Below are 14,387 nucleotides of genomic sequence, written 5' to 3'. Positions count from 1 at the left end.
TAGCTCGTGGGCGAGCTGAGATACTGCAGTGGCCTCTCAGCATCATTTCACAGCAGCGTCATGTGACTTAGCTCGTGGGCGAGCTGAGATACTGCCGTGGCCTCTCGGCATCATTTCCCACTGAGCCCAACAGATTCCCCGTGAACACAAGGGACATGGCAGTAGCTTCTAGAAGCTTCTATAGACTCTGAGCTTGTACTCTTCCTAAAACGCAATTTATTCCTGCTATTAGCCATGGCAGTAACTCACTCACCCTTTCCCTAAGCACATCACAATACTCCTTCTCATTGTGACTCTGGTTCATGATGACCACCATAACCGTCCCTTTTATCTGAAATCAGAGAAAACACTGCTTATCTGCTTCAGATTCCATTCTCTTCCCCCCTCCTTCTTTCTTCTCCCCACCCCATTTTCCTTTTCTCCCTCTTCATTCTCCTCCTTCTTTCTCCATGAGCTATCCTTTACTTGGTTTCTCGATACTTGTTACATTTTGTCCTGACAACTTTTCCCTTGCCATTTTCTAAAGTGATGAATTTAGAAAAGAAAACTAATTTCAAAATATAGGCAAAGAGAGGCTCTGTGGTTAAGAGCAGTTGCTGTGTTGCTTCCAGAGCACCTGAATTCAGTTCTCAGCACCCAGATCAGGCAGCGTTACCTGTAATCTGATACCCGCTTCTGGCTTCCGCAGACACTCATTACCTGTAGCATATACATGTAGCATACACACACATATGCATAAATAGAAATAAGAACACATACTTTTAAAAATAGTTTAAAATGACATTATAAAGGAGAACAAACATGCCAGCCAACATGTGTGCATAGATGAGCACCAACCTTTTCTTGGTCTTCCACATGGCTGGATGGCTTCGATGGCTTTTCCCACCCACTTGCTTAGCCATTGTCTCTTTGCAGATCTTCATCGTCCTGTGCATTTTACAACCCAGCATGAGAAGCTTGTCTTGTCTTTCACAGCCTCATTCACACAAGTCCTGGTCCTCCCTGAATCACACTGCTGGGTTATAGGCTGCTAGGCTGAATAGCCATTTGCCTCAACCAGTAGGTGTATAAAATCCGATACTTGAAAGGCTTTTTTTTTTCCCTTCAATACAAACTGGTCTCGATTTTTCTCTTCTGGTCCTTCCTCCCTGCCAGTTTGCTCCTTACACTGGAAATAGAAACTGGCTTTTGATTTCATATGCCTGATACAGGTTCGTTTTTCTTCTTTGTGTTTCTGGTACAACCTGCCAGGTGCTGTGTGCATCGGGGTATCAGGACTCCCTGGCTTCTGCGTGTGTGCACAGTGGTAAGGGTTGAGCCCAGGACTTTGCACATGCTAGGCAGGCACTCTTCTGAACCACAGCCCCATCCCTTGTAGCTTTTAAATAGGCAGATCCACTGTATAAACTGTAAGGGAGAGATCTAGGCCTTGCTGGGTCGAATGAAAGGAAGGGTCTATAGATGGAACAAATGTGCACAAAGCATACAAACACAGTGGAGAGATCTAGGCAGTCCCATGCCTTTCAGTATTGATAATAAGGTGATTTTCACTTTTACCTTACATCTTTTTGGCCAATGCAAGAGTTGAGATGGGTTCTCAGGCTTGGACCCATGCATCAGGGCGCCACTCAAAGGCCCCATGAGAGCTTCTGTCTGGAAGAGGAAGTTGTATTGCAATAGAAGAGCAGTTTTGTCCTCTAGCCTTCTCAGTCCCAGCAGCTAATGCATCCTTCATCCCCACGTGTGGCTGAGTGGCTGAAGCTACACCCTGCCAGAGTCTGGCAGAAATGAAGAAGTGACTGGGACTCCATGCATTGACTCAGGGATCAGCCACATTGGAGACTATGCAGGTATCCTGGCTAATTCTCAGAAGGCTCCCCTGAGATGCATTTTTTTGAGCTTTGCTTTATCTAAGATTGTACTGAGTTTAAAGCTTTGAAACTGTCATGTGTTAAGTAAGGTAGAACCAGGATTTAAACCTGGGACTTCTAACTCTTTATCTCTGGCTCTCTCTGGACAGCATCTTCTGATCCCATCTGTCTTCTGCAGTCTTGGAAACTCTTTACCGTGAAGTACATAAGCACCATTTTCTTTAACTTACTTTGGCCCCAGAGTATCAGCTGTTGCTTGCTTTGGGTTTTGATATAAATCCTTAGGGTTCCTTCTGACTTGTCCACTTTGGCCTGGCTTCAGTATGTTTAGATGAATGTTGTTATCTGAAATTATAATTATCCAGAACACAGAAACTGTACCACTGAGTGTATCTTTAGTGTTTACTAATAAGGCTCAGTGGATGTATGGAAATGGAATAGCACCCCATTTGAAATTTGAAAATGCAAACTGCCTGTGGCTCCTGTTCAAATACATATTCCCACTCAACAGTTCAAAAGCAGGACCAGAGACACAAGGTGATGCCTCTCTAAGCAGTACTAGCGAATACCTGTGCTACTAGTTGCTTATATCTGTTTTGAGCAGCGAGATATAAGGCACTCTCCTTCCTGTACCTGCTGGATCTGCTGCACAGGCTCTGCTGGATGAACCCAGGTGACCAAGAAGGACCTGCCTTAGAGATAACCAATATGATTAAGACAATAATACAGTCCTGGGCTAGAGATATGGCTCCGTGGAGACTGTCTTCTTCTTTTGGAGGACCTGAGTTTGAATCCCAGTACCCACGCAAGGTGGCTCTCAACAGCCTGTAACTCCAGTTCAAGGAGATCCAACATAAGACCTCTGAGAGTATGTACACACATAAGTACTTACATACACATATACATGTAACTAAAATAAAATGCTAAAAACAACAACCAAACACAAACAGAAACTAAGCTAAAAACCACAGTTCTGATGCCCCAGGCATCAGCTGCTGGGTCTGGGATGTTCCCTTCTGAACTTATGCTGGTGCTTGGTTTAATATTGTTGTAACAGTATTAAATTGGGGCCTTTAAAGGCAACCAGGCTATTAGGGCTCCACCCTCAGGGACAGATCAAGATTCATATCATGGCAGTGAGTGACCTTCCTTCTTTTGCTCTCTGTCATAAGTGAAATAAACTTCTGTTTTGTAGTTTATAATATATATTTACATATATACATATATATTTACCCATTTTTAGGCGTTTAATTATAGCAGTAGAGAATGAACTAAGGCATAAATTAACCATGACAGGTACAAAAGGAGCCTGGAAAGAGGTTCCTAATTGGGTTGATAATTAGGCAGAAGTTAATTACAATGGATTCCTAAGTGCCACAGTACAGTAAAAGAAAGCCAGCTGCCTGGGTGGGCAGTCAATGAATGAGTCTTCTGAAAGAGCAGAGAGGGGAAGACAAAGGGGAGGATCTAAAACCAGGCCAGCCTAGGCTGCTTCAAGAGGGACTGGAGCTGGCCCTGAGTCTATGTACCACACCTCCCAGTCCTGCGGATACTCGAAGTCGTTAACCTGCCACATACGACCTTCAACACCGCCCAGGGATGACAGTTAGTAGAATACATTGAAGTGGCTTTAGGGGTCCCATTGTGACAAGATGAGGGCTCATGCAAACTCACTTCCAGGTACTGACCCGCAACTCTATCCTGTTGTGTGTAAGTTTTAAAACACGATACCTCCTTTGCCCAGGACCTTGGCCCTCACTCCTGGCTTAGCTCTGAAATTGGCTGCAGCTGGCCCCACTCCTGAATTGTCCAGTAGCTGCAGCCCTGTTGCTGCCTGAGCTCTGGCCTGGCTTCCTCTTGTTCCTCTTGACTAACTTCATCAAACTGCCAATTACCAACTTGGTCTCTCTCTCTCTCTCTCTCTCTCTCTCTCTCTCTCTCTCTCTCTCTCTCTCTCTCTCTCTCTCTCTGCCCATCTTTGTTCCAAGGATGAAAAACATTTTGACAGCTTTGTTATTTTAGAACTTACCAGATAGTACAATTGCTGGATGCAGAATCTTCTGCCCTAACCTAATCAGCCAGCCTCCACCAGTGGCAGAGGCCACCCATTGTAGCTACCCCAAAATCTTACATGACAGCTGCTTTCTTCTCATTGCAAATCCTGGCCAAAAAGGGCCCTTCTCTTTCCTTGAGTCTCTTTTTCCTCCTGGGACCTGGAAATCCCACTTTTACCCTTTGCCCAGAAATTGGCTCCTTCCTTCTTTATTGACAAAATCAAAGAACCAATTAGGGAGCCAGACTTTAGTAATAGCACCTCCCCCTACATCTCTACCCCAATGATATATATGGAGCTGCCAGTCTGGTGGCCCCTGCCATGTTCATGAGGTACAATATGGCATGCTACCTACCCTTCACCCCCAGTCTGATGGTATCATAAACATGGCATCATCTTGGTCACCCTAAGAATGATGCCCCTTAGCCGGGCGGTAGTGGCTCACATTTTTAATCCCAGCACTTGGGAGGCAGAGGCAGGTGGATTTCTGAGTTGGAGGCCAGCCTGGTCTACAAAAGTGAGTTCCAGGACAGCCAGGGCTATACAGAGAAACCCTGTTCTCAAAAACAAACAAACAAACAAACAAACAAAAAACAAAACAAAAGAATGACACCTCTTCTATCTCAACCTTTATGCTTTATAAAGCATCTTATGGTTTCCTGTCTCTATTGATCCTGAAGACTGGGTGGAGTATTGCTATTGCCCCTCCGTCAGCGTATCTACTCACACAGTAACAGGCACAATTGTGACTGGACCCAACACACCTGCTGTTGACTAACACTGAAGGAAAACGGGTTTGATTTTTATGTTAAGTAAAGAAGTAAGAGACAGGAAAGAAGTGTTATTGGAAATCCCTGGGAGTCCCACTCAAGTCACTTTGATACCCAGGAAATCGGGCTCTATGCTTGAGGTTCTCAGATCTGATAATGGAAGCTCAGAATTTAAGGATAGACCCAAATGGACAGGGAACAGACTCATACAGTGCCTGAGCACAGTTCATTAGACTCTAGAAGGAAATTTCAAAAGGGTTTCAGTGAGCTTGGGGGCATTTGTTTGGAACTGTTTTCCCAAATAAAGCAAGCAGTATTTAGTATATTTATTGCATTTTCAAAATCAATCTTCAGCTGCCTGGTTGGATTATTATTATTACTATTATTAATTTGTCACTCAATACAAGCTGCGGTCATCTGGGAAGAGGAAACCTCAGTTAAGAAAATGTCTCCTGAATGCTATAAGAAAGCAAACTGAGAGCATGGAGAGCAAGCCAGTAAGCAGCATCCCTCTATGGCCTGTGCATCAGCTCCTGCCTCAGGTTCCTCCTGCCTTGGTTCCTGCCCTGACTTCCCTTCATGACAATGGACTGTAAGCTCTAAGTTGAAATAAACCCTTCCCTCCCCAAGTCTCTTTCAGTCATGATGTCTATCACAGCATTAGAAAGTAGACAAAGACATTGGTCTAGATCTACAGCCAGTTTTAATAATTTGCTCTCCAAAGTTATAATTACATGTACATTATCTTTTCATGAAAAAATATTCTGATCTGTGAATTTTTTTTTTCTGAGACAAGGTTTCTCTGTATAGCCCTGGCTGTCCTGGAACTCACTCTATACATCAGACTGGTCTCGAACTCAGAAATCCACCTGCCTCTGCCTCCCAAGTGCTGGGATGAAAGGCCTGTGCAACCACTGCCCGGCAGATCTGTAAATTTCTAATGAGAAGTTCTTCTGCTAAGAACTTAAATTCGGGGCTGAGAGTATGAAGCACTTGTCTAGAATGTGCGAAGTTGTAGGTTCCATCCCCAGGCCTACAAAGGAAAACAAAAGGCCTGGAAAGATGGCTAGCATGTAAGAATGCTTATTCTTTAATCAAGAGGACCTAAGCTCCAATCCCCAGCACCCATATAAGGAGCTGGGTAAGGTGGGTGTGACTGTAAGCCCAGAAATGGGTGGTGGAGATAGGTGCATTCTGAGAGCTTGCTGGCTGAGAAATGGTAAACTTTCAGTTCAGCAAGAGACTGTTTCAAGACAACAAAGCAAAGAGTGATAGATGAAGACATCTGACATCCTCTGGCCTCCCTGTGGTACACACTGGCATGATTACCTATATATTCATAGTCATACATACACACACACACATACACATATACACACACAGGCACACACACATGCACACAAATACACAACCACATACACACGTGTGCACACACATGTACACATACATGCACATATACATAAATGTGCATGTGCGCATAAACACGCACACACATGAACACTTGCACACACATGGATGCACACACATGCAAGCACACACATGTGTATATACATGCAATACACACACATGAACACAAACATGCATGCACACACATACACGTATGCACACGTATGCACATGCACACACCACGATGATGACTTTTCATAAGTGTTTGAAATCAAGCCCATCCCTGGATAACTGCAGTTAACATTCAGAACATTTCATCCTCTGCAGAGGCCCCTGCTTCACTCCTTACCTGAAACTGAAAACCTTTTCTGTTTCTTCCCTCATCAAGATCACTAAATCTACTAAGATGCCAGATAAGTAGGCAAGGATGGTAGTCCAGTCTGCATATTTAATAACTGAAGTCAGCTTGTGTACTACTCTGCAGAACCCCAAATATCCATGCCCCAGGGGCCAACATTCCCAAGAATGCTCACCTTGGTTTATCAACAGCCAGCCAGCCTGGTTTTCTGTGGTCTACTCTCATAGTTTCACATAATAAAGAGACAGATCTCAAAGGGAACCCTTTGGATTAGCTGAGTCAGCATCCTGTCTTGTCTCACAAGATCCTAGGTTCCTTATTTAACATTCTGGCTCCAGCTGGTTAACAACTCCAGGTCATTCTCTGCCCTCACACCTCCACTGTGAGTTTCCACAGCTACACAGACTCATCCCATTGTAACCTTTCCTAGGCAGAACGCTAGCCATGTGCTTTTAAGAGCCGTACATTTGTGGATATATGTTGTGAGATGTTCTCAAATCGCCTTCATGTTTGAATTAGACTGAGAGCCAACACGCTAACACCATCTGAAGTTTCGTGGGGATGCAATGCACAAGGCTCTGCAGACATTACTTCCTCTTTGATGTCTAACACTGACAGGAACTAATATCATTAGGAGAGAAAAACCTGGGCATTTTCCATAAGGAATGCCTGAGATTAGGTTCACTGAGGTGAGAGTTGTCATTATGGGCTGTCCCATTCTCAGGGCTGGGATTCTGGACTGACTAGGAAAAGTGGGTGAGCTAAGCACTGGCATCCATCACTCTCTGCTTCTGGACTAAGGACACAATATGACTAGCTGCCCCTCATGCTTTCATGTTCATGTGCCATGTCCCTCACACTCACAATGGAGTGTTGTTGAGGGATGGGTTGGCCCTTGGTTTTCCCCCAGTCCCTGACATATGAAGAAAACACATAGCTCCTTTTTAAAACTACAAATAGGCTTGGCAGAGCCAGTAGTGGCCTGGAGGTAGGGCCTGGAAGGAGGTGTGGCTTTGGATTCTAGTTACCTAACTCTTGCTATGACACAAGGCTATGGTTACCAGTCCCAGGGCCACTGTGTGCTATGTCTGTAATGCTGTGGCGATGCCCCATGCTTCCTTTGCACAACACTGCTTGTTTAGCCTCCTGCTGACTATGTCCCATTGTAGGATAGCTTCTGCTGACTGTGTCCCATTTCTTCCCTAGAAATAGTGTATAATGTGCTGCACTTCTTAAGTGTACTTGGCATAAGACAAAGTTTGTGTAAGACCTCCCAACCCCAGCCTTTATCTTTTCTATCTCTCTCATCCCCTGGTCCACTCTCTCTCAGGAACCTGTCAGTAAAGAACGACCAGCAGGACCAGGTCACACTGTGCCCTGAACCTGTGAGCCAGAAGAAACTTTTCTTCTATGACTTCTGTTGGGATATTTTATCGCAGCAAGAGGAAAAAGTAGCTAAGACACCAAATACTGGCCAGATCCTGATATTTTGTGCTCCCTGTCTCTGGAAGCAGCGGCGCCTGAAGGAAAGGTAACTTTCCTTGTCTAGATTCACTCATCCCATCAACAAACATCTTTGATACAGTTTTCTTCCCCTAACTACAGTGTGTGTGTATCTCTGTGTGTCTATGTTTATGTGTGTCTAGGTATGTGTGTGTTTCTGTGTCTGCGCATCTGTATTTGTATGAGAGTGTATGAATGAATGTGTATGTGAGTATGTGAGTATGTGTCTGTATGTGTAACTCTGTGAGTCTCTGTGTGAATCTGTAGTGTGTCTACATATGTGCATCTCTCTGTGTCTATATGTGTGTCTGTGTATGTGTCTGTGTACATGAATCTGTGGTCTGTCTGTCTGTATGTCTATGTGCCTATGTGTCTTTCTGTGTCTCTGTGTGTGTCTCTGTGTGTCTATGTGTATGTCTGTGTGTGTCTATGTGTGTCTTTGTGGGTGTGTCTCTTTGTGTCTGTGTATGTCTCTGTGTATGTGTATATGTGTGTCTGTATCTGTGTATGTGTCTGTGTGCATGAATCTATGGTTGTCTGTCTGTCTATGTGTGTGTGCCTATGTGTCTCTGTGTATGTCTCTTGTGTCTCTGTGTGTCTGTGTGTATGTCTGTGTGTCTGCGTGTGTGTTATGTGTGTGTCTGTGGGTGTGTCTATATGTGCCTTTGTGGGTGTGTCTGTATGTGTCTATGTGTGTGTGCACATGTTGTGTCTATGTGTATGTGTCTGTGTGTTTGTATATATAATATTTTTCCAAGTGTTACTTTATAGGCTTTACTTGAATGACTGGTTTCATGGTCATTCTCAGTGAAATGACAACCATAGACTTATGAACTAACTAGGTGCTTGATAAGTCAAGAGACTCTGGTTGATTAATAGAAGCATGGCATTTTTTAAAAGGAATTCCTCACCCTTTTGGAATCATGCCCCAAGTTATTACCAGATGAATAAGACAGTCTGCCTGTTGTCCAGGGAGGCAGAGAAGTAGGAGAAGCCATGAGTTACTGAAGCTGCAGATGGACCAATGAGACTTCACTCTCCATGTCCTCTCTGCTCTAGTCTTGTGGTGGGGTTCCTGCAGGCTTTACAGCAGGCAAGGAAGATGATCAGGGGCTGGGAAGAATGAAACTCAGCCCCATTTTTTTATACCCACTTCCCATTCTTTGTTGGGATTATCGAATCCCCTGCAATAACACAAATCAGATGCTTCTGAGGTAGAAGACCTAGTCCTACCCACAGACCTGAAGGTTTGCCAGACAAACTCAGATTCTAGAGTCCGGATCCCACCCACTAGGAGTCTGTTTCTTTCTGGGCTTCGAGGTATGCACCTGCTTTTGCTTTCAAAGGGAACCTGGCTGGGCCTGAGATCTCTGGCTTTCCCTGCCTTTTTTATTTTTTATTTTTTAATCCACAGAGACAGTGAATCAGCTCTTGCTACCCCAATGGACCTCATCAAGACAACATCGCTTTCATTTTTTGAAGTTTTAACTTAAGCACTTTCTTATTATCTGTTTGTGCACTCACTTGTGTGCATGGGAAATATCCCTGTGCTTTGGTTTTTGTTAAGTGACAATAAACTATTTGCAGTTTCCAGAGTATCTAACTACAGAGGGGCTTCCCAACCATCAGGAGTCAGGGCTGCAGTTTCCTTGGTTACCTTTGTCTGACTGCTCACCTGCCTGGTATCAAGACCATTACCAGAATGAAGATGTATCACCCCTAAGGATTTCCTTACGTAACATTGTATCCATGTCCTTTCTTCCAGCTCCATTTGACTTCCAATCTGTTTATTATTGTGGTTTCATTTGTATTTCAAAAGGTTTAATGTAAACTGGATAATTTATATGTACGTATGTAAATAATCTTCATTGTCTGGATTCTTGTGTCTCTGGGGAGCGCTGGGTGTCTTTTGCACGACCTTATTATCTTAGGGATGATCTAAGGGCTTGGAAACTTTGCCTTCTTTGCTATCTACAAGCCTAGGGTCGTCTATGCAGCATGGCCTTGTGGAAGCAGCAGGTACCTAAATGCAGGAGAGCTGGGTGGAGGGTCACGAGGACACTGGGATGCTCGGCTCCAGCCTGCGCAACGACTCCGCAGCGGCGGGAAGAGCATGCGCACGCACACGCGCGGGGCCGCCTGCGGGGGAGCAGAAAAAAAAAAAAAGGTTCAATCCGGACGCCGGCGCTGTGAGGTGGTCGCCACGCTCCCACGGTCACTTGGCTGACGTGAGCCACTGGGGCGCGCACTGGGACGCGCACGGCGTCTCGCACGAGCTGGGGCTGGGCCGCGTGCGCTGCGCTGCGCTTCCTCCGGGCCCGTCGCGCGTGGTCCCCGCGGCTCGCAGCACCCGGTCCGCCGACGCGCGTGGCTGACGGTGAAGAGGGCAGAAGCCGCGCTCTGGCTGCCAAGAACCCCCGTCTCTGCGCCATGAGTCCCGAGCCCGCACCTCCGGAGCCGCAGAGCGTGCGCCGCAGCCTCGAGGAACCCCCGGAGGAGCCCCAGGGTCAGGGCTCCGCGGCCTTCCTCGCCGGCGACTACGAGGTGGCGGCCGAGCTCTTCCGCTCGCTGCTGGCCGGCCTGGCGCAGCCGGAGCGTGGCCTGTGCTTGCAGCTGGGGGAAGCGCTGGCCCGCGCAGGCCGCCTGCCCGAGGCCATCGGCGCGTTCCGCGGCGCCGCGCTGCTCGGCCCGCTGCAGCCTGGAGAGCTCTCGGAGCTGGCGAGCGGCCTGGCGCGCGCCCTGGGCCTGCGCGAGAAACGACCGCCTGTGGCGGCGAGGCCCAGCGGCTGCGCGTCCGGGGCCCCGGGGCCCGTGGCGCCGCGCGAGCTGCTGGGCTGTCCGCGCTGCGGGCGGCTGCTCTACAAGCCGGTGACGTTGTCCAGCGGGCTCACGGTGTGCAAGCGCTGCGTGGAGCAGGTGCCGGTGCGGGCGCAGGCCCGGCGCGTGAACGTGATGCTGAGCGGGCTGCTGGAGAGGTGCTTCCCTGCCGAGTGTCGCCTGCGCAGGCTGGCGTGCCAGGCGCGGGGACTGCATCGCCAGCAGCAACCCGAGGCCGCGCTGCTCAGGTGCCAGCAGGCCCTGGACATGGGTGAGTCAGCCTCGAGGGTGACCACGGGGCTGGGCGGTGGCCGATGGCCTTTTAATTTCAGCGGTAGTAAGGTGCACAGCCTCACCCTGCAGGGTGGCCAGTGTCATACAACAGGTGCATCGCGCTGTGGCTTTCCCAAGGCTGCAGTGCATTCTGTAAAGCAGTGTAGCATAAGCCGCGTAGTGTAATGAGTCTTATGGTAGATATGTTGAGCAGAGTGACCAGAGGCCAATGATATTTTATCTTAACAGTGGTTTCCACTCTGTATCCTTATGTGTCTTATGTATTTAAAAGATCAGTCTTTTACTTCATTTTTATTTTATTTATTTTTTTTATGGTCTGTTGTGGCTTTTTTTTCCCATTCACTGCACTCCAGAGGTCAAGGTCAGACAGGACATTTTCATTTGAAGACCTTCACCTGTGTTTAGATGTTGAAGAAGATGAGAGCGGTCTCATGCAAAATGTCTTCCTGGAAAATTGTTTGGTAGTGTCCATTTCAAAGAGGTACATATACATGTGTACCAAATGACTGTATAGAGTGTATACATACCATCATTAAAGTTACTTCCAGGGCTGGAGAGATGATGGCTCACTGGTTAAGACTACTTTTTGCTCTCGACCCCCAGAGTTGGTTCTCAGCATTCACTTGTGGGAATTACAAAGTTCTAGGGGACCTGGCGCCCTCTTCTGACCACATCGGAAACTAGTCAGGCTCAAAGTGCAAATAGATACACTGTGGCAAAGCATTCACACACATAAATGAAAAGTTAAAGTGGAAAGCAAGTATCCAGTAAGAGCAGAATGGGAGAGTATATTATATTCTAATGCCTTAGTGAGGAGAAAGGAAACAGAGCAGCTGCAGTACACAGTATGGAGCGAACCCCACAGACACATTGCATGGAGAGAGCAACTAGGCTGCCAGGCCTGTTAGAACAGCTGCAATGTCAGCTACTTGGAGCTGGAGGTAGAAGAGTAGCAAGTTTACCTGCCCGGGCTGTTGAGTGGTTCTTAACAATGAAAAACTGGGGGTTGTCTTAGTTAGGGTATTACTGCTGTGAACAGGCACCATGACCAAGGCAACTCTTATAAGAACAACAATTAATTGGGGCTGGCTTACAGGTTCAGAGGTTCAGTTCATTATCCTCAAGGCAGGAACATGGCACCATCCAGGCAGCCATGGTATAGGAGGAGCTGAGAGTTCTACCTCTTCATCTGAAGGCTGATAGTAGAAGACTCAATTCCATGCAGCTAGGATAAGGGTCTTAAAGGCCACACCCACAGTGACACATCTGCTCCAACAAGGCTACACTTACTCCAACAGGGCCACACCTTCTAATAGTGCCACTCTCTGGGCCAAGAACATACAAACCATCACATTCCACTCCCTGGCCCCCATAGGCTTGTTCAAACATGTGAGTGGGGGGGGGGGCAAACCTAAACATAGCATAATAAAAAATACATATAGTTCAACATCCAAAGCCCCCAAAGTCTATAGAAGTCTCAACAGTATTAAAAGTTGAAACTTCAAGGTCTCTTCTGAGATTCATCCAATCACTTAACTATAATCCACAAAGCAAGACAGGACACCAGCTGGACAAAGTCCAAATCCTGCATCTTCATGTCTGATGTCAAAGCAGTCTTCAAATCTCCAACTCCTTTTTCATCTTTGTTGACTGCAACAAACTGCTGGCTGCACTGGTTCCAATCCTGGTTAGCAGCTTTCCTTAGGAGGTAGCCCATGGCTCTGGCATCTTGAACATCTTGGGGTCCCCAAAGCAACTTCAGTGTTAAGCTTCTTCTTTCAATGTCTGGGATCTACACATGATCTTCTGGGCACCTCCAAAGGGCTGGTGTCACTTCTCCAGCTCTGCCCTCTGTAGCACTCTAGGTTCAGGTTGATCCACTCCATTGCTGCTGCTGTTCTTGGTGATCATCCCATGGTACTGGCGTCTCCAATACACTGGATTCTTCTGATTGAACTAGGCTTCACCAATAGCCTATCATAGGCTTTCTTCATGGTGCTAAGCCTCAACTCCTTTGCATGACCCCTCCAGTCCTGGGCAGTCAACTACAAATGAGGCTGCACCTTCACCAATGGCCCTCCATGGCCTCTCACAGTGCCAAGTTTCAGTTGTTCTCCATGACCCCTTCATGCCTTCAAAACCAGTACCACCTGGGTGATTCTTTCACATTCCCAAGAACAGCTGCAGCCTGAGGTTACCTCTGGAACACAGCTTATATGTACTCTCAGAAAACACTTCCCAGAAGATTTCACCTCAGTAATGGTGGTCTCTTCTTAATCATCACTAATTTCTTAGCTCAAACTAGCCAGTCTCAATTGTCCCAGTAGACTCTTCTATTTTTCACTCTAAAGCCAGAGCCAAATGGCTGAAGCTGCCATGTTCCACTGCTTTCTGGGGTTAAACATGGCTGGCCCCCTTATTCTATTACAGCTTTTTGTTTTCAGACTCCTGCTCTGCCTAAGCATGGCTTTCCTGGAACTTGCTCTGTAGATTGACCTTAAATTTAGAGATCTACAGGCCTGTCTCCTAAACACTGGGATTAAAGGTGTGTGGCCCAACAAGTCTGGATTTAAATTCTTCTTCACTTAGAGCCTGCTCTGTCCCAGGCTGGCCTTAAACTCAGAGATCCACTTAGCATTATTTTCTGGGATTAAAGGTATGTACCACCATGCCTGGATCTAAATGAAGCTGGGTAGGATCTTGCCCCAAAGTCCCACTCCCTTAATCTGCCATCTCCTAGATCACAGGATTCTGCTCCATTTCACTTCCTGGTGCCCCTTTAATACTTGAACCATATATTTTATATTTTTCCTTTCTAAGCTTGCTAGGAGTGTTCAAGACACTCTTCATGAGACTTAACCAAGAACAAAGTCTATGATGGTCATTTCTGAGACGTCCTTTGTCAATGCAATTAATCTGAGTCTCTTCATCTTAGCCTCAGGCAGCCTCTTCAGACAAGGACAAAAAAATAGCCACATTCTTCACCAAAATACTACAAAAAACTATCTCTAGGTCACAACCTGAAATTCTCCACTGAAACCTCTTGGAACAGGTCTGCACAGTTCAAATCACTCTCATATTCGCGCTAGGATAGCCTACTAAGCCCCATTTAAAGCATTCCACAGCTTTCCAAATCCAAAGTCCCCAAATCCACATTTTTCCAAACAAAAACATGGTCAGATCTATCACAGAAATACCCCAGTCTCTGGTACCAAGTTCTGTCAACTTTAGTTAGGGTTTTACTTCTGTGAACAGGCACCATGGCCAAGGCAACTCTTATAAGAACAACAGTTAATTGGGGCTGGCTTACAGGTTCAGAGGTTCAGAGGTTCAGT

At 46.5% G+C, this 14,387-nt stretch overlaps 1 protein-coding gene across 1 annotated transcript in view; it reads left to right on the top strand.

The window, feature by feature from the left end:
• The first annotated feature begins 10,129 nt into the window (after window positions 1-10,129).
• Lonrf2 (LON peptidase N-terminal domain and ring finger 2) overlaps window positions 10,130-14,387 on the top strand; it is a 42,430-nt gene continuing 38,172 nt past the window's right edge. Inside the window, exon 1 of the mRNA XM_021155427.2 lies at window positions 10,130-11,029. Coding sequence (XP_021011086.1) covers window positions 10,372-11,029 — 658 coding nt within the window. The 5' untranslated portion in view covers window positions 10,130-10,371. The remainder of the gene's footprint in view (window positions 11,030-14,387) is intronic.

This window comes from Mus caroli, chromosome 1 (assembly GCF_900094665.2).
Source record: "Mus caroli chromosome 1, CAROLI_EIJ_v1.1, whole genome shotgun sequence".
Taxonomy (NCBI): Eukaryota; Metazoa; Chordata; class Mammalia; order Rodentia; family Muridae; genus Mus; species Mus caroli.
The sequence above is the reverse complement of the archived record's forward strand: the minus strand, read 5'-3'. Positions and strand labels throughout refer to the sequence as shown.